General features: G+C 45.7%; 1 protein-coding gene across 3 annotated transcripts in view; it reads left to right on the plus strand.

Annotated features, from left to right (window-relative positions):
* The window catches only part of LOC121575271 (prefoldin subunit 5), a 30,041-nt gene that overhangs the window by 1,805 nt on the left and 4,242 nt on the right, over positions 1 to 23,994 (plus strand). The window contains exons 5-32 of one of the 3 annotated variants that reach the window (XM_041888244.2): positions 46 to 147; positions 348 to 459; positions 679 to 806; positions 5,557 to 5,756; positions 9,286 to 9,528; positions 10,039 to 10,183; positions 10,403 to 10,562; positions 10,833 to 10,972; positions 11,608 to 11,742; positions 11,912 to 12,028; positions 12,172 to 12,343; positions 12,629 to 12,754; positions 13,132 to 13,288; positions 13,881 to 13,990; positions 14,120 to 15,264; positions 15,439 to 15,859; positions 16,039 to 16,191; positions 16,311 to 16,524; positions 16,756 to 16,952; positions 17,476 to 17,624; positions 17,785 to 17,907; positions 18,198 to 18,347; positions 18,490 to 18,657; positions 18,881 to 18,985; positions 19,092 to 19,207; positions 19,314 to 19,397; positions 19,707 to 19,871; positions 20,031 to 20,706. In XM_041888244.2, coding sequence (XP_041744178.2) covers positions 46 to 147; positions 348 to 459; positions 679 to 806; positions 5,557 to 5,756; positions 9,286 to 9,528; positions 10,039 to 10,183; positions 10,403 to 10,562; positions 10,833 to 10,972; positions 11,608 to 11,742; positions 11,912 to 12,028; positions 12,172 to 12,343; positions 12,629 to 12,754; positions 13,132 to 13,288; positions 13,881 to 13,990; positions 14,120 to 15,264; positions 15,439 to 15,859; positions 16,039 to 16,191; positions 16,311 to 16,524; positions 16,756 to 16,952; positions 17,476 to 17,624; positions 17,785 to 17,907; positions 18,198 to 18,347; positions 18,490 to 18,657; positions 18,881 to 18,985; positions 19,092 to 19,207; positions 19,314 to 19,397; positions 19,707 to 19,871; positions 20,031 to 20,232 — 5,439 coding nt within the window. In that variant the 3' untranslated portion in view covers positions 20,233 to 20,706. Of the gene's footprint in view, positions 1 to 45; positions 148 to 347; positions 460 to 678; positions 807 to 5,556; positions 5,757 to 9,285; positions 9,529 to 10,038; positions 10,184 to 10,402; positions 10,563 to 10,832; positions 10,973 to 11,607; positions 11,743 to 11,911; positions 12,029 to 12,171; positions 12,344 to 12,628; positions 12,755 to 13,131; positions 13,289 to 13,880; positions 13,991 to 14,119; positions 15,265 to 15,438; positions 15,860 to 16,038; positions 16,192 to 16,310; positions 16,525 to 16,755; positions 16,953 to 17,475; positions 17,625 to 17,784; positions 17,908 to 18,197; positions 18,348 to 18,489; positions 18,658 to 18,880; positions 18,986 to 19,091; positions 19,208 to 19,313; positions 19,398 to 19,706; positions 19,872 to 20,030; positions 20,707 to 23,994 lie in introns of those variants that run through there. The other 2 variants (XM_045222867.1, XM_041888245.2) reach the window with 2 other exon arrangements.

Raw genomic sequence — 23,994 nt, forward strand, 5'->3', positions numbered from 1 at the left:
GACAAATGATACATAATCATCTTGTGTGTGTGTCACCCCGGACAGGATTTGGTATCTCAGTCTGAGGAGAGCCGACTTCAGCAGTCCCTTTGCTTCAGCATGTACCAAGGCTTTGTGTTTGCTTATGAGAGCATGCTGGCCTCACAGGTAAGGAGGGTTTCACCCCAAACTAGATTTATCCGTAAGTTAGAGGAGTACAGTTTCAGTAGCTGCTAGTCGTTGGGTGTTCACATTTAACTCGGGTCTCGGGTTTAGCCCTGGTCTGTCAGCGTAGCTAGTAAAGATATTTAGATTTGACATGTGCATTATTTGACTGTTAATGCATTGTTTAATATATTGTGTTGTAGCTGGAGAATACTGAGACACTGGACAGAGTACTGCTGTACTGCCAGGCAACAGCAGGCCGGATGATGACTGAAATACGCAAGCTGCCCAGTGATAACATCCTCATCAAAGCAGGTACACTAACTGATAGCTCTGATTTGAAAAGTTTACAGGCTTCTCACCAGAGTGCTCTGCAGACGTTTTATGATAACCATTGGTTGCTCACCATATCATTGTATGCTCTTGTGAATTTGTGCCTTTGACATGAAATCTATGTTATCGGTCATTATAATCATATTCTCCCTCTTGCTTCCCTGTCTGACTGTGTGTCTCTGTGTCCCTTAATCTCCGCAGTGACCGCGGTCAGTAACCTGGTGTGTGGTCTTTATAACCGTCGGCTATACGACCAAGCCTTCACCCTGGTGGAGATCCTGTGTCAGGAGCTACGCAAGAACTGCCCCCCCTCTCTGTCTGTGGACAGGGTAAGATACCCACCCGCTATCTAATTGGTTCACTATACATACAGTGGGGGAAAAAAGTATTTAGTCAGCCACCAATTGTGCAAGTTCTCCCACTTAAAAAGATGAGAGAGGCCTGTAATTTTCATCATAGGTACATGTCAACTATGACAGACAAAATGAGGGAAAAAAATCCAGAAAATCACATTGTAGGATTTTTTTATGAATTTATTTGCAAATTATGGTGGAAAATAAGTATTTGGTAAATAACAAAAGTTTCTCAATACTTTGTTATATACCCTTTGTTGGCAATGACACAGGTCAAACGTTTTCTGTAAGTCTTCACAAGGTTTTCACACACTGTTGCTGGTATTTTGGCCCATTCCTCCATGCAGATCTCCTCTAGAGCAGTGATGTTTTGGGGCTGTCGCTGGGCAACACGGACTTTCAACTCCCTCCAAAGATTTTCTATGGGGTTGAGATCTGGAGACTGGCTAGGCCACTCCAGGACCTTGAAATGCTTCTTACGAAGCCACTCCTTCGTTGCCCGGGCGGTGTGTTTGGGATCATTGTCATGCTGAAAGACCCAGCCACGTTTCATCTTCAATGCCCTTGCTGATGGAAGGAGGTTTTCACTCAAAATCTCACGATACATGGCCCCATTCATTCTTTCCTTTACACGGATCAGTCGTCCTGGTCCCTTTGCAGAAAAACAGCCCCAAAGCATGATGTTTCCACCCCCATGCTTCACAGTAGGTATGGTGTTCTTTGGATGCAACTCAGCATTCTTTGTCCTCCAAACACGACGAGTTGAGTTTTTACCAAAAAGTTCTATTTTGGTTTCATCTGACCATATGACATTCTCCCAATCCTCTTCTGGATCATCTAAATGCACTCTAGCAAACTTCAGACGGGCCTGGACATGTACTGGCTTAAGCAGGGGGACACGTCTGGCACTGCAGGATTTGAGTCCCTGGCGGTGTAGTGTGTTACTGATGGTAGGCTTTGTTACTTTGGTCCCAGCTCTCTGCAGGTCATTCACAAAGTCCCCCCGTGTGGTTCTGGGATTTTTGCTCACCGTTGTTGTGATCATTTTGACCCCACGGGGTGAGATCTTGCGTGGAGCCCCAGATCAAGGGAGATTATCAGTGGTCTTGTATGTCTTCCATTTCCTAATAATTGCTCCCACAGTTGATTTCTTCAAACCAAGCTGCTTACCTATTGCAGATTCAGTCTTCCCAGCCTGGTGCAGGTCTACAATTTTGTTTCTGGTGTCCTTTGACAGCTCTTTGGTCTTGGCCATAGTGGAGTTTGGAGTGTGACTGTTTGAGGTTGTGGACAGGTGTCTTTTATACTGATACGAAGTTCAAACAGGTGCCATTAATACAGGTAACGAGTGGAGGACAGAGGAGCCTCTTAAAGAAGAAGTTACAGGTCTGTGAGAGCCAGAAATCTTGCTTGTTTGTAGGTGACCAAATGCTTATTTTCCACCATAATTTGCAAATAAATTCATTAAAAATCCTACAATGTGACTTTCTGGAAAAAAAAATCTCAATTTGTCTGTCATAGTTGACGTGTACCTATGATGAAAATTACAGGCCTCTCATCTTTTTAAGTGGGAGAACTTGCACAATTGGTGGCTGACTAAATACTTTTTTCCCCACTGTACTACCGTTCAAAAGTTTGGGGTCACTTAGAAATGTCCTTGTTTCCATGAAAACATACATGAAATTAGTTTGAAACTGAAATATAGCTAAATGTATAGGAAATGTAGTCATTGACAAGGTTAGAAATAATGATTTTTAATTGAAATAATAATTGTGTCTTTCAAACTTTGCTTCCGTCAAAGAATCCTCCATTTGCAGCCATTACAGCCTTGCAGACCTTTGGCATTCTAGTTGTCAATTTGTTGAGGTAATCTGAAGAGATTTCACCCGATGCTTCCTGAAGCACCTCCCAGAAGTTGGATTGGCTTGATGGGCACTTCTTACGTACCATACGGTCAAGCTGCTCCCACAAAGCTCAATAGGGTTGAGATCCGGTGACTGTGCTGGCCACTCCATTATAGACAGAATACCAGCTGACTGCTTCTTCCCTAAATAGTTATTGCATAGTTTGGGGCTGTGCGTTGGGTCATTGTCCTGCTGTAGGAGGAAATTGGCTCCAATCAAGCACCGTCCACAGGGTATGGTGTTGCAAAATGGAGTGATAGCCTTCCTTCTTCAAGATCCCTTTTACCCTGTACAAATCTCCCACTTTACCACCACCAAAGCACCCCCAGACCATCACATTACCTCCACCATGCTTGACAGATGGCATCAAGCACTCCTCCAGCCTCTTCATTTGGTCTGCGTCTCACAAATGTTCTTCTTTGTGATCCGAACACCTCAAACTTCGATTGGTCTGTCCATAACACTTTTTTTCCAATCTTCCTCTGTCCAGTGTCTGTTCTTTTGCCCAACGTAATATTTTATTTTAATTGGCCAGTCTGAGATATGGCTTATTCTTTGCAACTCAGCCTAGAAGGTCAGCATCCCGGAGTCGCCTCTTCACTGTTGACGTTGAGACTGGTGTTTTGCGGGTACTATTTAATGAAGCTGCCAGTTGAGGACCTGTGAGGCGTCTGTTTCTCATACTAGACACTAATGTATTTGTCCTCTTGCTCAGTTGTGCACCGGGGGCTCCCACTCCTCTTTCTATTCTGGTTAGAGCCAGTTTGTGCTGTTCTGTGAAGGGAGTAGTACACTGTGTAGCCTTCATTTCTCAAAACAAGAATAGACTGAGGAGTTTCAGAAGAAAGTTATTTGTTTCTGGCCATTTTGAGCCTGTAATCGAACCCACAATTGCTGATGCTCCAGATACTCAACTAGTCTCAAGAAGGCCAGTTTTATTGCTTCTTTTATCAGCGCAAGTTTTCAGCTGTGCTAACATAATTGCAAAAGGGTTTTCTAATGATCAATTAGCCTTTTAAAATGATAAACTTGGATTAGCAAACACAACGTGCCATTGGAACACAGGACTGATGGTTGCTGATAATGGGCCTCTGTATGCCTATGTACCGTAATTTTCGGACTATAAGCCGCGCCTTTTTTCCAATTTTTCGACCCTGCGGCTTATATAACGGTGCGGCTAATCTATGGATTTTTACAGCTAACGGCCACTAGAAGACCTCCTAAATCTATGGATTTTACAGGTTACAGTCCACCAACTTTAACTCTATGGACTCTATGACCGGTCCGCGCCCCCCTCTTTTAAGCGGCGGGCTCCAGCAGGAAAAGCTGGAGGCCGGAAAAGAGTGAGACAGGTAGCGCGTAAAAGTGGAACCGAGAGTGGTACGAGAGACAGAACGAGAGCAAGACAGACAGACATTACGAGAGCGAGACAGTTTGTCTCTTTCCCGACAATCCCCTCTGTGCACAAACCCTTACATATGGTAATTAACATAAAAAAACCTGCGGCTTATAGTCCAGTGCGGCTTTTATATATGTACACATCATTCAATTTAGCTGCTGCGGCTTATACTCCGGTGCGCCTTATAGTGCGGAAAATACGGTAGATATTCCATAAAAAATCAGACGTTTCCAGCTACAATTGCCATTTACAACATTAACAATGTCTACACTGTATTTCTGATCAATTTGATGTTATTTAAATGGACAAAAAATTGCTTTTTTTTCAAAAACAAGGACATTTCTAAGTGACCCCAAACTTTTGAATGGTAGTGTGTGTATATATCTATCTATCCTAACTATCTCTAAACAAAAATCTAAAAGCAAAATGTAAAGTGTTGGTCCCATGTTTCATGAGCTGAAATAAAAGATCCCAGAAATGTTCCATACATACAGTGGGGAGAACAAGTATTTGATACACTGCCAATTTTGCAGGTTTTCCTACTTACAAAGCATGTAGAGGTCTGTAATTTTGATCATAGGTACACTTCAACTGTGAGAGACGGAATCTAAAACAAAAATCCAGAAAATCACATTGTATGATTTTTAAGTAATTAATTTAGATAATTGTGGAATATCAAGAAGCTGATTAAACAGCATGACCATTCCACAGGTGCACCTTGTGCTGGGGACAATAAAAGCCCACACTCAAATGTGCAGTTTTGTCACACAACACAATGTCACAGATGTCTCAAGTTTTTGAGGGAGCGTGCAATTGGCATGCTGACTGCAGGAATGTCCACCAGAGCTGTTGCCAGATAATTTAATGTTAATTTCTCTACTATAAGCCACCTCCAACGTCGTTTTAGAGAATTTCACAGTACATCCAACAAGCCTCCCAACCACAGACCACGTGTAACCACGCCAGCCCAGGACCTCCACATCCGGCTTCTCAACCTACGGGATTGTCTGAGACCAGCCACCCGGACAGCTAATGAAACTGAGGAGTATTTATCTCTGGAATAAAGCCCTTTTGTGGGGAAAAACTAATTCTGATTGGCTGGGTCTGGCTCCCCAGTGGGTGGGCCTATGCCCTCCCAGGCCCACCCAGGGCTGCACCTCTGCCCAGTCATGTGAAATCCATAGATTAGGGCCTAATATATTTATTTCAGTTGGCTGATTTCCTTATATGAACTAACTCAGTAAAATAGTTGAAATTGTTGCATGTTGCGTTTATATTTTTGTTCAGTATCGTTTTTGGTGGGTGGATGGCTTCCACGTAAAGTGCTTGGAGACTTGCAAAAAGTACTATAAAAAACACAAATTATTACAAATGTAATTTGTTTCTATTATGTAATCTGAATAGTAATCGATTTCCCCTTCAGGTGAGCCGGGCCTTCATGCTGGCGGTGCAGAGTTCGAGGCGTGGTAGTCATCTGGAGCGGGCGCTGGACTGGGTCATCCTGTGGCTGCAGACCCTGGGGCCGGGGGAGCGGCTCACTCAGCACATGACTGAACCCGTGTCCCTGTGGGTCAAGACCAAGGCTGACGCCGCCCGGGCTGGGCAGGAGGACACACGCCTCAGGTAGGCTACACTCAGAGACGTGACCGAGCCAAGAACTCTCCTCTTCACACTGAAGAAACACACTGGATCTTACTCATCTCACAGTGCATTCCTTAAAACATTGGATGGGAGATGCATGCATACATACATACATACATACATACATACAGTTGAAGTCGGAAGTTTACATACACTTAGGTTGGAGTCATTAAAACTCGTTTTTCAACCACTCCACACATTTCTTGTTAACAAACTATAGTTTTGGCAAGTCGGTTAGGACATCTACTTTGTGCATGACACATGTAATTGTTCAAATAATTGTTTACAGACAGATTATTTCACTTATAATTCACTGTATCACAATTCCAGTGGGTCAGGAGTTTACATACACTAAGTTGACTGTGCCTTTAAACAGCTTGGAAAATTCCAGAAAATGATGTCATGGCTTTAGAAGCTTCTGATAGGCTAATTGACATCATTTGAGTCAATTGGAGGTGTACCTGTGGATGTATTTCAAGGCCTACCTTCAAACTCAGTGCCTCTTTGCTTGACATCATGGGAAAATCCAAATAAATCAGCCAAGACCTCAGGAAAAAAATGTGTAGACCTCCACAAGTCTGGTTCATCCTTGGGAGCAATTTCCAAACGCCTGAAGGTACCACGTTCATCTGTACAAACAATAGTACGCAAGTATAAACACCATGGGACCACGCAGCCGTCATACCGCTCAGGAAGGAGATGCGTTCAGTCTCCTAGAGATGAACGTACTTTGGTGTGAAAAGTGCAAATCAATCCCAGAACAACAGCAAAGGACCTTGTGAAGATGCTGGAGGAAACGTGTACAAAAGTATCTATATCCACAGTAAAACGAGTCCTATATCAACATAACCTGAAAGGCCGCTCAGCAAGGAAGAAGCCACTGCTCCAAAACCGCCATAAAAAAAAGCCAGACTACGGTTTGCAAGTGCACATGGGGACAAAGATCGTACTTTTTTGAGAAATGTCCTCTGCTCTGATTAAACAAAAATAGATTTGTTTGGCCATAATGACCATCGTTATGTTTGGAGGAAAAAGGGGAGCGGCTTGCAAGCCGAAGAACACCATCCCAACCGTGAAGCACGGGGTGGCAGCATCATGCTGTGGGGGTGCTTCACAAAATAGATGGCATCATGAGGAAGGAAAATTATGTGGATATATTGAAGCAACATCTCAAGACATCAGTCAGGAAGTTAAAGCTTGGTCGCCAATTGGTCTTCCAAATGGACAATGACCCCAAGCATACTTCCAAAGTTGCGGCAAAATGGCTTAAGGACAACAAAGTCAATGTATTGGAGTGGCCATCACAAAACCCTGACCTCAATCCTATAGAAAATGTGTGGGCTGAACTGAAAAAGAGTGTGCGAGCAAGGAGGCCTACAAACCTGACTCAGTTACACCCGCTCTGTCAGGAGGAATCGGCCAAAAATATTGTGGGAAGCTTGTGGAAGGCTACCCAAAACGTTTGACCCAAGTTAAACAATGTAAAGGCTATGCTACCAAATACTAATTGAGTGTATGTAAACTTCTGACCCACTGGGAATGTGATGAAGTAAAAGCTGAAAAATCATTCTCTCTACTGTTATTCTGACATTTCACATTCTTAAAATAAAGTGGTGATCCTAACTGACCTACGACTAGGAATTCTTACTAGGATTACATGTCAGGAATTGTGGAAAAACTGAGTTTAAATGTATTTGGCTAAGGTGTATGTAAACTTCCGACTTCAACTGTACATACAGTACCATTCAAAAGTTTGGACAAACCTGCTAATTCCATGGTTTTTCTTTAATTTTACTATTTTCTACATTGTAGAATAATAGTGAAGACATAAACTAATAACCAAAAAAGTGTATCAAATCAAAATATATTTGAGATTCTTCAAATAGCCACCCTTTGCCTTGATGACAGCTTCTTTAAAGATAAAGAAAAACCCTTGAATGAGTAGGTGTGTCCAAGCTTTTGACTGGTAGTGTACATACATACATGCATACATACATACATACATACAGTGCCTTCGGAAAGTATTCAGACCCCTCAATAAAATGAAAAAAATCCTCAGCAATCTACACACAATATTCCATAATGACAAAGCGAAAACAACAGGTTTTTAGACATTTTTGCAAAAGTATTATTATAATAAACAGAAATACCTTGTAAGTATTCAGACCCTTTGCTCTGAGACTTGAAATTGAGCTCAGGTGCATCCTGTTTCAATTGATCATCCTTGATGTTTCTACATCTTGATTTGAGTCCACATGTTGTAAATTCAATTGATTGGGCATGATTTGGAAAGGCGCACACACCTGTCTATATAAGGTCCCACAGTTGACAGTGGATGTCAGAGCAAAAACCAAGCCATTAGGTCGAAGGAATTGTCCGTAGAGCTCAGACAGGATTGTTTTGAGGCACAGATCTGGGGAAGGGTACCAAAAACATTCTGCAGCATTGAAGGGCCCCAAGAACACAGTGGCCATCATTCTTAAATGGAAGTTTGGAACCACCAAGACTCTTCCTAGAGCTGGCCGCCCGGCCAAACTGAGCAGTCGGGGGTGAAGGGCCTTGGTCAGGAAGGTGACCAAGAACCCAATGGCATCTCTGCAGCACTCCACCAATCAGGCCTTTATCGTAGAGTGGCCAGACGGAAGCCACTCCTCAGTAAAAGGCACATGACAGCCCACTTGGAATTTGCCAAAAGGCACCTAAAGACTCTCAGACCATGAGGAACAAGATTCTCTGGTCTGTTGAAACCAAGATTGAACTCTTTGGCCTGAATTCCAAGCGTCACGTCTGGAGGAAACCAGGCACCATCCCTACGGTGAAGCATGGTGGTGGCAACATCATGCTGTGGGGATGTTTTTCAGCAGCAGGGACTGGGAGACTAGTCAGGATCGAGGGAAAGCTGAACAGAGCAAAGAACAGAGATCCTGGATGAAAACCTACTCCAGAGCGCTCAGGACCTCAGACTGGGGTGGAGGTTCACCTTCCGACAGGACAACGACCCTAAGCACACAGCCAAGACAACGCAGGAGTGGCTTTGGGACAAGTCTCTGAATGTCTGGAGAGACCTGAATATAGCTGTGCAGAAATGCTCCCCATCCAACCTGACAGAGCTTGAGAGGATCTGCAGAGAAGAATGGGAGGAACTCTCCAAATACAGGTGTGAAGCTTGTAGCGTCATACTCAAGACTCGAGGCTGTAATCGCTGCCAAAGGTGCTTCAACGAAGTACTGAGTAAAGGGTCTGAATCACGGGGTGGGGGGGGGGGGGGGAGGAGAAACTATTTAATCCATTTTGCAATAAGGCTGTAATGTAACAAACATTTGGAAAAGTATTTTCGAAGGCACTGTATACCATACACGCTTTCAGACTCCAAAACAATTTCTACACAATGTTTTCAGCGTAGGGAAGCCTGACGAAGATAATTTACACTTGTGAATGTTTGATAAACTCCTCTTTACCCCTTAAGAGATCCCATTAGAGTATGACTGTCCCTGTGCTGTTGTGTTGTCAGGACCCTGCGTGATGGCTTTGGGCCTGACGTCCCTGACGAAGGGGTGATGCTGTGCTTGTTGGAGGAGGAGCTGCGTGCCTACAGGGAGGTGGCAGGGGACAGCACTCAGGAGCGCTACAACACCCTGTGTGACCTGTTGGACATCTGCCACGAGGACAGCCACCACACACACCTGCGTGCCATCTACCTGTGTGAGATGGCCCAAGTGGTGTGCTTCCAGGACTTCAGTGAACAAACAGACTGGTAGGACAAAGGACACTATACTGCTCTACTGTGGAATGTCAATACTATTGTAGCTTATACTGCTTCAGCCCCCCTCACCCCCCCCACTTGTTTTTACACTGCTGCTACTCGCTGTTTATTATCTATGCATAGTCATTTTACAAATTACCTCGACTAACCTGTACCCCCGCACATTGACTCAGTACAGGTACCCCTTGTATATAGTCTCGTTATTGTTATGTAGTTTTCTTGTTACTTTTTGATTTGATTTTTGTACTTTAGTTTATTTAGTAACTCTATTTCTTGAACTGCATTGTTGTTTAAGGGCTTGTTGGTTAAGAGCTTGTAAGTAAGCATTTCACGGTAAGGTCTACACCTGTTGTATTCGGCGCATGTGACAAATATAATTTGATTTGACTGATAGGATACAAATACAACTCAACTGTGGAATGCTATTAATATAACTTCTACTGACGTGCTTTAGTAGTTCTTCAGCAGTTTACTTTATTTTTTGTTGCGTTGCCATGGCAGCTCTGCTGTTGATTTTACCCACGAGGCCCTGAGATTGCTGGAGGAGGAGCCAGAGACGGAGGAGAATGCTGATAGGCTGAAGGACGACAAGGCCCACGCCTCTCTGTGGCTGTATGTCTGCACCCTGGAGAAGAACCTGCAGGAGGTGGGTGCTAATGAGTTTGAAGAGATTTAATTTCTCCTTATTAATCATGAAATCTAGGTTTCACCCCCTTACAGCTTAATCTTAAATTTGACATTGAAATTGCTAGCCTTTGTTTCCTGTATATTCTCAGTTGAACAGATCATGTGTGGTTCTAGATGTCTGATAGCCTTTTTATTGATTCGCTGCCATTTTTATATGAGCCACTCTTCCCTTGACCAGGCCATAGATAAGGAGAAGAGGCTGCAGAATGTGCGGGAGCAGGCAGGGGGCGTCACCAACCCTGTGGAGACCAATGACCTGGATTACGAGGACAAGCAGAAGCAGCAGGACAGCAGCCTGGTGTACGAGGGCCTGCGCTTCAACCTGGCTGCTGAGAGCAGTAAGGACCTTCTCTTTCATATCATAATCAACCTTGTCCTTTAGAGCACATTTAGATTGACGTTCACTGTATTCTTTACATTGGCGGTATTTGGCTCATACAACCTGCAGTTAGAATCCACCACGTGCCTATGCTGGATTCCACTTCCCATAGTTGTCATTGTATGAGTCTACATGGCGGCTTGACCATTGCTGTTTCCCTCCATTTCTTTTCCTCACTCAGTAATGAGTGAATTACTGAGTGTTTACGTGTGTGTGTTTTTCTACTCAGAGTTGTGCCAGCCTCTTGACAAGGCTCTAGGGGAGTGGGCCTCTCTACTGCAGGGGAACAAGCTGCCCTCTGTAAAGAACCCTAAACAGATCTGCACCTCCATCGCCCTCACAGCTGCCCTCTACAAACTCATGGGCAAGGTAACACTAACACCTGACGCTTCTACACACTGTGGTCCTTGACAGTGCTAGTATTTACTTACTAGTATCTGCTTCCTATTCGAGCCCATATGACTGGCCCTACATACAGTCTGAACTGTTGTTCCATCTTCCAGTGTTTTCCATTAGCGCCGGCCGTCGGCTAATTAGCCGGTTTAGGCTAATTAGGCTACCCCTTCCCCTCAGAACAGCCTCAGTTCGTCGGGGCATGGACTCTACAAAGCGTCCTCCTCTCCTAGCCCCTGAGAAGGGCTGTGAACTGTTGTTGTGTCCTCTCCTAGCCCCTGAGACAGGCTGTGAACTGTTGTTGTGTCCTCTCCTAGTCCCTGAGACAGGCTGTGAACTGTTGTTGTGTCCTCTCCTAGCCCCTGAGACAGGCTGTGAACTGTTGTTGTGTCCTCTCCTAGCCCCTGAGACAGGCTGTGAACTGTTGTTGTGTCCTCTCCTAGTCCCTGAGACAGGCTGTGAACTGTTGTTGTGTCCTCTCCTAGCCCCTGAGACAGGCTATGAACTGTTGTTGTGTCCTCTCCTAGCCCCTGAGACAGGCTATGAACTGTTGTTGTGTCCTCTCCTAGCCCCTGAGACAGGCTGTGAACTGTTGTTGTGTCCTCTCCTAGCCTCTGCAGGCACTTGAGGCCTACCAGTTGGCTTCTGGCCTCTCCTGTCGCCTTGGTGACGCTCAAGGCCGTGCCTCCTCCCTGTGCCACTCTGCCAGGCTGCTGCTGGAGCTGGGTGCCCCTGAAATGGCACAGGTAACCCACCTGCTGATTTAAATGTTTACATTTGAAATTGTAAGCAGTCAAGAACGTCATGTAGTGAATGTTACCCCTAGATACTGTGTTCCTTTGTAATGTGTATGTTTATTAGTAGCGTGTTTGTTTTTGTTTAACATTTCAATACTGTGTGTGCGTGTGTTTTTAGGCCCAGCTGGAGGAAGCAGAGAATTGTCTCACCCCCGATCCCAACACTGGGGGTCCCTCCCTTCTCTCTGTGCTGGCCACACTGCTGAGGGCTCAGCTCTGCTACAGCAAAGGACAGGTAACACACACAGTATTAACCACATTACAGAGGGAGCTCACAAAGCGAGAGCACAGGTGTTGCTACCATCTGAGTATACACTAACACTTTTTTTGTCATGAGTCATCCATTAACTCTATCCCCTTCTCTCCATATCTCCCCAGGTGGCGCAGGGTGTGCCTTACCTGTGTGAGGTTCTGAAAGAGGTGGGAGAGCAAAGGCACTCTAAGAGCTGGTACCTGCTGCGTGCCCGGGCACTACAGACCAGTAGTGCCTACCTGAGCCTGGACACAGCCACACTGCCACCAGCACTGCGCCAACGCATCACCCAACACGGTGTGCGCCCTTTACTACTCTTAGTCTAGACCCTTCAAACTCAACTCTGGACCTCAAAGCCAGTTCCACTGCATTTTTTCATTGTTCCCCTCTAATCAGGGCTGATTTAGACCTGGTAGGATTTAGCTCTGGACCTCGTAGGATCTAGACTGATAGATGGCATGTCACATTTCATTTGTAAATGTCACTGTTCTTTGTGCGTTATTTAAGTATTTCCTTGATAAATGAAAGGCTAAGGTCACTTTTGCCGTTTGTCATGTTAGTGTGTGACTGTGTGTGTTGCAGGGCTGAAGACCCCAGACACTGCCCTGTATGAGAGCCTGAAGCTTCTGTGTAGTCTGCTGGTGACTCTGGTGGGGAACGGCCTGTATGGAGCCTACAGCAGCACTGACACACGTTTCATAGACCAAGGTACTGTACGGCTGGCAGCTTCCGCTTGTTCTGAAGGGTTAAATATATTTCTCAGTGGGCCTCGAGCTTTTAATAGTTGCCTAAATTAAATAATGTTTTTAATGGTGAACGAGCATTGCGCCTTTTCCTTTTCAAAGATTATCTAATTATTTGTTGGTTGCACCTTTACTTACTTTGGTTGAGTACCCTCCACTTCTTGCCATCAGTGGGCCTTATAGCCGTTTGGTGTCTAATCAACATGACTCAGGTAAAGCTGTAAGACTGGTCTACTCGTGTCTTTGTACTTTTCCCACACGCCCACCCCAACCTACCATGTCAACCCCCATCTGAGGTAGATGTCAGTCTATCATCTTTGACCCTCGACCCTCCTCTCCTAGGTGATAATCTGGTGTTGAAGTGGCAGCTGCTGTCTGAGCTGCTGGGCTGTTCTGTGAGAATGGTGTCAGTGAGGAGCAGCAGTGGAGCCGTCCACGAGGCCAAGCTCCAGTGTCTGGAGGCCCTCAAACTGGCCACCAAGCTGCAGACCCTCAGCCAGTAAGTGTCTCTCTGCTTCCTCCATTACAGGAGGAGTTATCAGAATTCCAAAAAGTTATAAGAAATGATTTTTTAAGCCCCTATCCATGCAGTCGTTTTCATTGTATTTTTAAATCACTGTATGCCTAATAAAAATTGTTTATTTAGTGAAAATAACTCAAATGCTTTTAAAATAATTTATTTCACTGAGCCTCCTTTAGCTCTGATAGTGTGGGCGTTAGGAAACAAATCTAAATATATTTACATACTCAGCCCTAATTGGTTTATAGGATGGTCTAGAGCCTACCGCCTTACCCAGATGAATGGTCATTGCTCTATTATAATCAGATCACATTGTGACGTCATGATGTGGGCCAAATTTTCCATCCCACATGAACAGGCTGAAATTCCAGGCATTTTATTAAAACAGCACTTCACAAAAAGGGCATTATCATTTTCACAATTTCAGTGTTATTTTTTAAAATTGGAAAATCATGTTTTTAACTACACTGCCTCTTTTTAATGTTGTCTGTATTTTTTGTGTCTTTTGTATGTGCATAATATACAATACATTCTTGGGGGTTTCAGAAACTCATATTGTGTGTGTTTGTAGGTGTGCCGAGCTGCTGGTGATAAAGGCTGAGCTGGAGCTGATGAAGGGGGAGAGGGAGGAGTGTGGCTTTGACCTGGACAAAGTCAGGAACCTGCTGGAACTCTGCACCGGTACTTCAACTGCACCTACATATTCCAATGACTGTTTACGGATTATACATAATGTTGGTAAAAGCGTTTGAGTCTTGCTGCCATTCTTTGTAACAATACCACTGTCAACCCTCTTCTGGACTCCTCTAGACTTTACTAATGGGGAGCAGAAGCCAGAGGTGAGGATCCAACCGAGGAAAAGCCGTCCGGCCCCGAAGCCAGAGTCTCCCCTCCCCAGTGGAGAGGAGGACTGTAAGGCCTTCCTGAGCACCCGCTGGTTCCCCAAGGAGCCCATCGAGAGGGATCTGGCCAGCTCCCCTCCCCTCAAAGCCAGGGCCCAGCGCTGGCTCTCTTCCCTGGGCCATGGGGCCGACTGCGACTGCCCCTGCTGCTCCGAGCCCAGCCTGGGCCGGGTGACTGTTCGCTGGGCCACCACACAGGCCGACCTGGCCCTCCAGCTAAGCCCCACAGAGGTCCGAGCCAGCCGTAACCTCCACCTGGCTGCTCTGGCCCGCTGCAAGAGCATCACTGTCAAGATGGCCACCAAACTGACCAAGCTCTTCCCCCTCAAGACCCTCCCACCCAAACCCTGTTTGCTCCAGGACCTGGTGGCACGGGTGTACCTGCGCATTGCCATGTCAGGTCTGGAGCTAAGGCTGGGGAAGGCTGCAGGTACCTGGAAAGTCCTAGAGGCTGGTTTGGCGTTTGTGGCCTCCAAGCCCTCTCCGGAGCTGGGGCCCTTGAGGGCCGGGCTGCTGGGGATCAAAGCTCAGGTCTCCTGTCTGGCCCTGGCCACCCAGAGAGACTGCCCCCCTGAGGAGCTATTTTCTGCAGCCTGGGCCTGGAACCCTCCACCCAAAGGAGCTGTGGAGGTGGACCACAAGCCCAAAACGCTACCCCCACCAACCTTGCTCAAGAAGTCCAAAGACCCAGTGGTCACGGCTGCTAAAGCTAAAGACACCAAGAAGACCAAAGACCACATCCCCAAGATCAAAGTGAGTTTCTCCTCCACCAAGGGCCAAATGTCTCTGGTCCCCAAAACACCTGTGGTGGTCAAACACTCCAGGGCAAAGTCGTCTGTGGGGGAGCTCAGCTCATTTGACTTCAACACAGAGGTGCCCACAGTGGCCTGCACCCCCGTCCAGAGGGTCAAGGCGCCCTCCTCTGCCAGGCGAGGAGCAGCCAAGGTCGCCGCTAATCTGCCCTTCCAGGTCTATGAGGAGCAGTCACCGTCTCTGGATAAACCACAGCCTGTACCTGCAGCCCCCAAACGTACCAAGAAGTCTCGCTTTAAGGTACACATAGAGGGCAGGCTGCAAGACCATAGCATTCCTCAAGACCAGATGATTCTTATTTATAGTTCTAATGAATGGATTGTATGCACAGATGAAAATTGGTATGGTGATTTACCTATTAATTGTGGTGTGCGTGGGTGTTGGCCAGGAACTCATTTTTGTCTCCTGGTATAGGTGGAGTTCAGTGATGAGAGTGACACTGAATCCAACCCCAAAGTGGAGCTCAAAGAGAAACCAGTGGTCTCCAAAAAGCGCATCACCTCCACCAGGGCACCCCGTGCCCCAAAACCAGTCCCAGCCCCTGACCCCCCTGCAGAGAAGGCCCCTCCCAAGAGGGGCAGGAAGAAGAGCACTGCCGTCCCCCTCTCCTGCACCTCTTCTGAGGACGAGCTGGCCGCCTCTGTGTCCTTCTCCTCCCAGTCTGCCCCGGACAGGAGAGGCAGACCCAGGAGACAACAGCCTGGGACAGGGGGACACAGTGAGGCGCCAGAGAGGATGAGGACTATTGAAGAGGAGATGGATGGGCTTAATATGGACTCCAGTATTGAGGAGCTGAGGGCGTCAGACACCGAGACTGAGGAGAATGGTGCAGCCAGTAAGAGAATAGTTCATGTTGTGCGTATATTCCATAGACTAGAACTGCCTGCCTTCGCATGTAGTGGGCACCCCGGTCAGGCTCTAAGGAATGGGGTCTTGTATTATACTGTAATTTATTATACTGTAATTTAATATCACTTTTTAACCAACTGTATTTTGCCTATTCTCTGTCTACAGGCATGGTGTTGGACGGCCCAGACACCGACTTTGAGGTCCTGAGGAGGGACCTGTGTGGTGATAGAGAGCGAGACTGTCTGTCTGAGCTGAGGAGTGAGGGTCACCCAGGGGGGGCCCTGCAAGCCCACCTCCCTCACTCTAACACTGGGCCAGGTGAGGCTGACAGCAGCACCTTGTACAACGCTAATGAACATGGTTTTAGGGTGAATAGGAGTGCTCAGTTTGAACCTAACCCTCTTTCCCTCGTTCTCCTCTCTCTGTTCTCTCCATAGACGGTCTCTCTGTGGAGGCAGTGCAGTCTTTGCTTCGCTCCGCCTGGTTGGCCCTGCAGCATTTCCCCCCGCCCACCCTCTACCCCCGCCTCTGTGGCCTGCTGGCCCTGTCGCTGGGGCAAAAGGATTCTGTCACCACGGCGATGCTCCACACCCAATCCCTGGGTGTGACCTCCCGCCATCACATGACACGACACCTGGCCAATCGCCTCAAGTAAGTCATCCATACTTTCCCTGGCCCAGTCTGAAAACAACCCCTAGGATACCCCTACTATATTCGCAGATCTGAAGGAACGGGATACATGTAGGTCTAAACCAATAGGAGGCTAGGTGGAGCCATCAACATACTGCTTACACCATTCTGTCTCCCTCTTCACTTTCCTTCCCCCCTTCAATCCTGTGTGCTTGAAGATGAAATGATTCCTTTGTTGTGTCCCTCCTGTAGAAAGCTGAAGAAGAGTTCGTCTGAGCTGGCAGACCGACTGGGTTCTCTGAGTCTAGAGGAGCCCCAGACTGGGAACCCTATAGAACAGAGACTGTCCCAGCTTGAGAAAATATTTTCCTTCCCCACAGCTGAGCCCTCTGTCTTCCCACAGCAACACTGCCAACAGTTCATCACACAACTGCAAGACCTCCCCACCGGTACCACTGGCAGATTTCAAAATGTTTTATTATGGCAAGAATGAAAAGAAAAATGTAGTTAATTTATTTCAGTTCAATAACATTGATTATCAGGGTTAACTCGTGTATTATCAGGGCCCCGTGTAGCCCAGTTGGTAGAGCATGGCACTTGCAACGCCAGGGTTGTGGGTTCGATTCCCACGGGGGGCCAGTATGGAGAAAAAATATATATAATGTATGCACTCACTAACTGTAAGTCGCTCTGGATAAGAGCGTCTGCTAAATGACTAAAATGTAACTCAGGACTTTGCCATGGAATGTGACCTTCAATTCCATTACATGTAGGAAAGGATGGAAATTAAATTGTATATTGAAAAGTGCCAATATACTGCCTATTAGGATTTTTCAATTCATGCTGGAAGATTACATGGAATTGACCCCAACCCTGAAGTCCACAGCCTGTGGAGTAGATAGACGGCAATGGATGTGTGGTGTTTTTGTAGTGGCAACAGTGATGTGGTGATACTTTCTGTCCCCTCTTTAGGGGTGACTGTGTGTGTGTTGTCTGTGCTGGGGGTGCACCCAGGGGAGATGGGGGACACCATCCTGCTGTCCCGGCTGGAGAGGGGCTCCGATCCCGTCACCGTCCGCATCCCCACGGCCCAACGAGAGGTAGGGGATGCCCCCCCGCGGGTACATAGACACACATTTATATTATCCTTGTATTCTCTCGCGCTCTATTTCTCTCCTCTCGCTCTCTAAACCTTTTCTAATTTTCTCAACCTGGGTTTCTACACAGTATGTTTAAACGCATACATTGTGAGTGACCTCTGTCTTCCCTGTGTATCATCAGCACCCTATTAGCTGGCTGGTGCAGGAGATGGACAGTGTTCAGAAGGAGCAGAAAGCTGTGAGCTGTGTGTCGGAGAAGGCCAAGTGGTGGGAGGGGAGGAGGGCCCTGGACGCACGCATGGAGGTAAGATTCGCTCAGACTGGTGGGAAGGAAAGTACATCTGGGGTTGGGTGAAAAGTGATCAAGTAAAATGAGAGGGGTTATGTTGCTGCATGAAGCATATTCATTCCAAAACTTATGTTGAAGGAATGCTTATACTTTAGATAAGATTGAAGGTGGATAAGATAAATAAAGTAAATGCAAAATGGTGTGGTATTGATTACTACACATCTATTTATGGTAATGAAAATGTTGGTATGTCTCTAAACATCCCTTTTGTCTCTCTCCCTCACTTTTTCTCTCGCTCTCCTCAGAGACTGCTGGAGGAGATGGAGGGGTTGCTGGGTTGTTGGCAGGGGCTCCTCCTACCCCTGACCTCTGACCCTGAGCTGTCTGTCCAGGCCAAGCACCTCCAGAAGACCCTCGCTGCCTGGGGGGCACAGACCTCGGAGGAGATGCTGAAGGTGCTGCTTCCACATGCCTTCCCGTGTATTGTCACAAAGTGCTTTCACCATAACCAGGCCAAGACTCCAAAGAGCGAGCACAAGCAGAGGCACATTGGCTAGGAAGTACTAAAATAACTTATTTTAACCCTGTGTGTTCCAGGCTGTGCTGTCTGCCTCTCCTCTGCTCTCTCAGTCCCAGCTGCAGTGGTTTGCCCAGGGAGTGTGTGTGGAGCGGGGGAAGCAGTTTGTGGACCTTGTGCAGACCGCTGCGGCTGTACTGGCAGACAGGCCCGAGCCACAAGGACACGTGGTGCTCCTCTTGGACAAGGTCGGTTTCTCTCGCACTAGTCTTGCACACAAACACTTTCTCACCACCCTATCCAACACTCAAGTCGACTCGTGTTCCTAGCAAGATCAACGTACAAAGCAAAAAGATGCACTTTCTTTGTGTAGAGGATTGAGGAGAATCTTGCATGACGTGAACATATTGCCTGTGAGTGTGACTATTGTGATAAAGCCAGGTGTAACGTGTGTCTTGTCCTCTCCTGCAGTACCTCCAGAAGCTGCCATGGGAGAGCATCTCCTGTCTCAGGCCTTGCTCTGTCACCCGCATGCCCTCTCTACATTCACTGCTGGGCCATTGTGCTCTAAAAGAGGTCAGACCACACACACATTTGGATTGGCCAAATGTATAACACAAAGATTAGTTGGTAAAGTTTAATACTGATGCCTGCACGTCTCTCTTTCTGTCCTGGCCCTCAGTCTGACCCTGGTTGTGTCCTGAATGGAGGTGTGGACCCTAAGCAGGTGTTCTACGTGCTCAACCCTGACGCCAACCTGGGAGACACAGAGGAGCGTTTCAAACAGTCGTTCACCAGGTGAGTGCAGCACCAACAGCACTATTTCGGAGGGCTTTAATTGTCTTCCTCATCTCTGTGTCCTTTAGAATGTGATTAATCTCTGTCTCTCTCTGTCTGTCCTAAGTGAGCAACATTGGCAGGGTGTGTGCGGGGTGGCTCCTGACCCAGATCAACTGCAGGATGCAGTGACTGCCAAAGACCTCTACATGTGAGTCTAGAAGGAAGTGAAGTGTCCTGTTATGGAGAAGCGATATTAGTTATCGTTCACCTGTATGACAGCCAAGCATACCCTACCCAAATGCCTTTAGGCTTAGTTGTCAATTCATTGCCTTATTACACACACAAATGTAGTTTAACATGAAGCTTGACTGTCTTTAGTGTGTGTTGTCTACTTGTCTTGCATTATGCTAGCTGTGAGATGCTTTGAATTGGTGTCACAATTCACCAGATCTTAACTTGTTTCTGATTACTTGGGTGCTGAAGAGTCTGGCTCACATGCCTCTCACTGTCTCTGTAGTTACGTGGGTCATGGGGCGGGAGCGCGGTTCCTGGATGGGCAGAGGATCCTGAAGAAGGAGATGAGAGCTGCCTCCCTTCTCTTTGGTTGCAGCAGCGCTGCGCTGGCTGTTCGAGGGGAGCTGGAGGGGACAGGAATCATCCTCAACTACCTCATGGCTGGCTGGTAAGACTGGCGCACATACCTGTAAAGATTGAGACACACCAGGCTTTCATCGGTTTTATTTTCTCCAGACAGTAACTAAAAAAAGTCCTAGATTAACTTGCCTGTCTGTGTGGTTGTGCCATGTATATCATGCCTATCTGTCTCCTCTCTGGCCTGCAGCCCGTTGATTCTGGGGAATCTGTGGGATGTGACGGACCGGGACATTGACCGCTTTACCAAGGCTCTGCTGGAGTCCTGGCTGTCCGCAGGTCCCGGGGCTCCACTCCTGGACCACATGGCCCTGTCCCGCCAGGCCACACACCTCAAACACCTCATAGGGGCAGCACCCGTGGTCTACGGCCTCCCCATCCATCTGCGCTAGGATAAGAGGACATCTTGCCAAACACACACAAAGCCATTGATCCCCAATACATGAAGTGGATATGATTTTAAACTTGTCTGTATTATCTGCTTCACAAGGCTGCCTTCTTAAATGTCAACTAATGTTGGTGATCCTTTGTTTTTAATTTTGGATATGGTGAATCGTTTAATCTGAACGACACTGAATGTTAATGCATTGTGTACATAAATGTATTAAGTAATGCTTGTCAATAAAAATGCAGTATTTGCCAACCAATCCCTGTGCTTTGGTGTTGAAAGGAATTGCATTTATGCTCCAGCTCAGTAGGGGGAAGTATGTCACTACATCTGCACCTTTGCAATGGAAAGGGCGTTTTCTCAACCTGGAAATACTTGTTCCGGAAAGGTCATTTGTCTCACATTTTCCAACATGGCGGTGAATCTGACAGAGCTTTCTCTTCCTCAGTTGGAGGGACTAAAGACTCAACTTGAGCAGGTAACACGGCGATATTGAGTCTTTCTAGTCGTATTTGAAGTGTAACCTCATTCTGGGGACATTTTCTATTAGCCCAAGTGTTTGCTTGTGCCAGCCCAGCTGATTAGCTTGCTAGCTAGCCAGTCATGCCATCTGAGTTACGTTAGCGGTACCATAGATATCTAGATTTTTTGGCATGCCTAATTTATCTACTGCAGTGCTTAATTTGAGCAGGATCCGGCACCTCTCCGTTTTGGACTGTGTTGTTCCGGAACCTATTTGGCCGGATCCGGTACCTCCAGGCATAAATTTAGTTTCCTCACTTTTTGCAATGTAAAAATTATAAAAGCGATCAAAGTTAATTCTCCTGCCCCCAGTGGCGGTTCTAGACACATTTTACTAGGGGGGCCAAGGAGGGGCCAGTGTTTAATCAGGGGGGCACACATAAAAAAACTGGCAACACATGATATTCAAAGATTATAAACTTTATTTTACTTTAAAATCATATGACATTTATTATAACACGTATTTTGTACAAGAGTGCAGATGCAAGAGAGATAGTGCCATAAAAATGAAAAAAAAAAAAAAAAAAAAGTACAGGGTACAAATACAGGGTTCATATTCAATGTAGACAAAACTCCAGGATACAACAAAGGGTACAACAATGTGCCATTTCCTATTTATGGAAGCCCCACTACTGTGGACAGTTGATTCCACATTTTGTTTTAAGAAAGAAAACTTTCTGAGTGATTTATAAACAAAACACACTACCCTGTATCCATTTAGGTAAAATAAACCAAATCAGAAAAGAAATTCAATTCAAAGAGGCTTTACTAGCATGACCATATTGACATACAGTATTGCTAAAGCACATAAACAGGGAAACGTGTTACACATTAACATCCAGTAGTCCAATAGGATGCAGACAATAAACATTAAGTTAACATTCGTTTAAAAGCAACAATCATGTCAACACAATGTAGCAATATGAACAACACTGATGGATATCAGCAACAACATGAAAACAAGAATATTACAGGTGTCTGTGTGTGTGTGTGTGTGTCTGTGTCTTTGTGTACTTCACTGTCAGTTGATGAGCAGGTGTACAAAAAAGGCTTTACAACATATATGGGCAAGTCCATTTAGGACAGCACATTTCCACCATAGTTCACATTAGGAAAAAATGACAGCATGAATGCTCACTAAACAAACATATACTACATATACCTTTTTATACACATTTTTTTTCAGTAATTTTTTAAGAGTGAAAGGGAAGTAAGCAATCGCTCATCATAGGATCATACATATTTCAGTTACAATATTAGTGTTAGTTAGATCATCATGTCAAAGCTGGACCTGCAAAGTCTGAACGACACAAGTGTGCAATGATTGGAGTGATTTTGTTTCTTTTTTTTCTTGCTTTGCTTGTTTTCAAAAGGAAAAATCATAGTTGGTAAAAAATAAAATAAACTTTCGTTGAAAGGTATCACACTGTATAATTTACAAATATCTAAAGAGGTTTAGTGGATGCCATAAAACATCTGTGGAGCTTGAAGATTTGTAGTACATAGATGTTTGGCAGAGATAATTCAAAAGAATAAAATCATAAACTCTATCTAACTTTTTTTGTTTGCTGGGGCAAAAAATGACTTTATGTCCCTTCCTCGTTTCATGATAACTATTAGAAGAAGAAAAAACGTAGGGGCATGCATTACATTTTGTTACCTAACCATCCCTCCCTACTTAACACTGGCAGATAACCTGTTGATTACTTTACTAAAAATGTATTTGTTATCGCGATGCAACAGCCAAGACGGATGAAGTTACGTGGTTAACATCACAACATTGTGTAGACCTAGCAAGGATAGCCTACTAACATTTGGATATTTGCTTCTGCTTCGATGAGTTTGCTTAGATATGATTACATTTCTAAACAAATCGAGACCAGACATTTAAAAACTTGATTTGATTTATGTGTGAGGAACAAAAGGAACATGTAGGCTATGTGCAAGAACAACAAGTCACTTATGATATTAAATCGTTTTGCTTACCTTCGACCTTCGGGTGCGCCACTCTAATTTACCCGTGTAGAACGTTGCCGTGTAGAGCGTTGCATTAGTTCCGCTTTTGGCGCTCGCGTGTAAAATAGTTATAAATTCATAATTTTTTATTTGGTCAGCACGGGGGGGCCACAGGGGTGGCCAGGGACATTTCCAGGGAGGCACGGGCCTCCCCCGGCCTCCGTGTAAAACCGCCACTGCCTGCCCCCACAAAAAAACATGTGAAAAAGTAGATTTTCAGCCCGGGCATGATATTCTAAGAGTTAATTCGCGTTGGGACGGCCCAGGTTTATGGTTTGCGCAACATTGTAACCTATGGTTGAGACCAACGCGTGGCTGTGTCTCTCACATAACTAGAATGAGATTAACTTGTTATGATCTCTCTCTGCTCTGATAGACATGAGGCTGCAACTCTCATCTCTCCAGCGTTGCATTTCATAATTTACAGTGCATTCGTTAAGTATTCAGACCCCCTGAATTTGTTCACATTTTGTTACGTTACAGCCTTATTCTAAAATTGAGTAAATAAATACAAATCCTCAATCTACACACACTACCCCATAATGACAGCGAAAACAGGTTTTTAGAAATGTTTGCAAATGTATTATATAAATATAAAAAAATACCTTATTTACATAAGCTATGAGACTCGAAATTGAACTCCGGTGCATCCTGTTGATCATCCTTGAGATGTTTCTACAACTTGATTGGAGTCAACCTGTGGTAAATTCAATTGATTGGACATGATTTGTAAAGGCACACACCTGTCTATATAAGGTCCCACAGTTGACAGTGCATGTCAGAGCAAAAACCAAGCCGTGAGGTCGAAGGAATTGTCTGTAGAGCTCCGAGACAGGATTGTGTCGAGGCACAGATCTGGGGAAGGGTACCAAAAAATGTCTGCAAGAACACAGTGGCCTCCATCATTCTTAAATGGAAGAAGTTTGGAACCACCAAGACTCTTCCTAGAGCTGGCCGCCCAGCCAAACTGAGCAATCGGGGGAGAAGGGCCTTGGTCAGGAAGGTGACTAAGAACCTGATGGTCACTCAGACAGAGCTCCAGAGTGCCTCTGGAGAGGGGAGAAGCTTCCAGAAAGACAACCATCTCTGCAGCACTCCACCAATCAGGGCCTTTATGGTAGAGTGGCCAGACTCAGTAAAAGGCACATGACAGTCTGCTTGGAGTTTGCCAAAAGGCACTCTCAGACCATGAGAAACAAAATTCTCTGGTCTGATGGAACCAAGATTG

Source organism: Coregonus clupeaformis, chromosome 10, assembly GCF_020615455.1.
Source record: "Coregonus clupeaformis isolate EN_2021a chromosome 10, ASM2061545v1, whole genome shotgun sequence".
Taxonomy (NCBI): domain Eukaryota; kingdom Metazoa; phylum Chordata; class Actinopteri; order Salmoniformes; family Salmonidae; genus Coregonus; species Coregonus clupeaformis.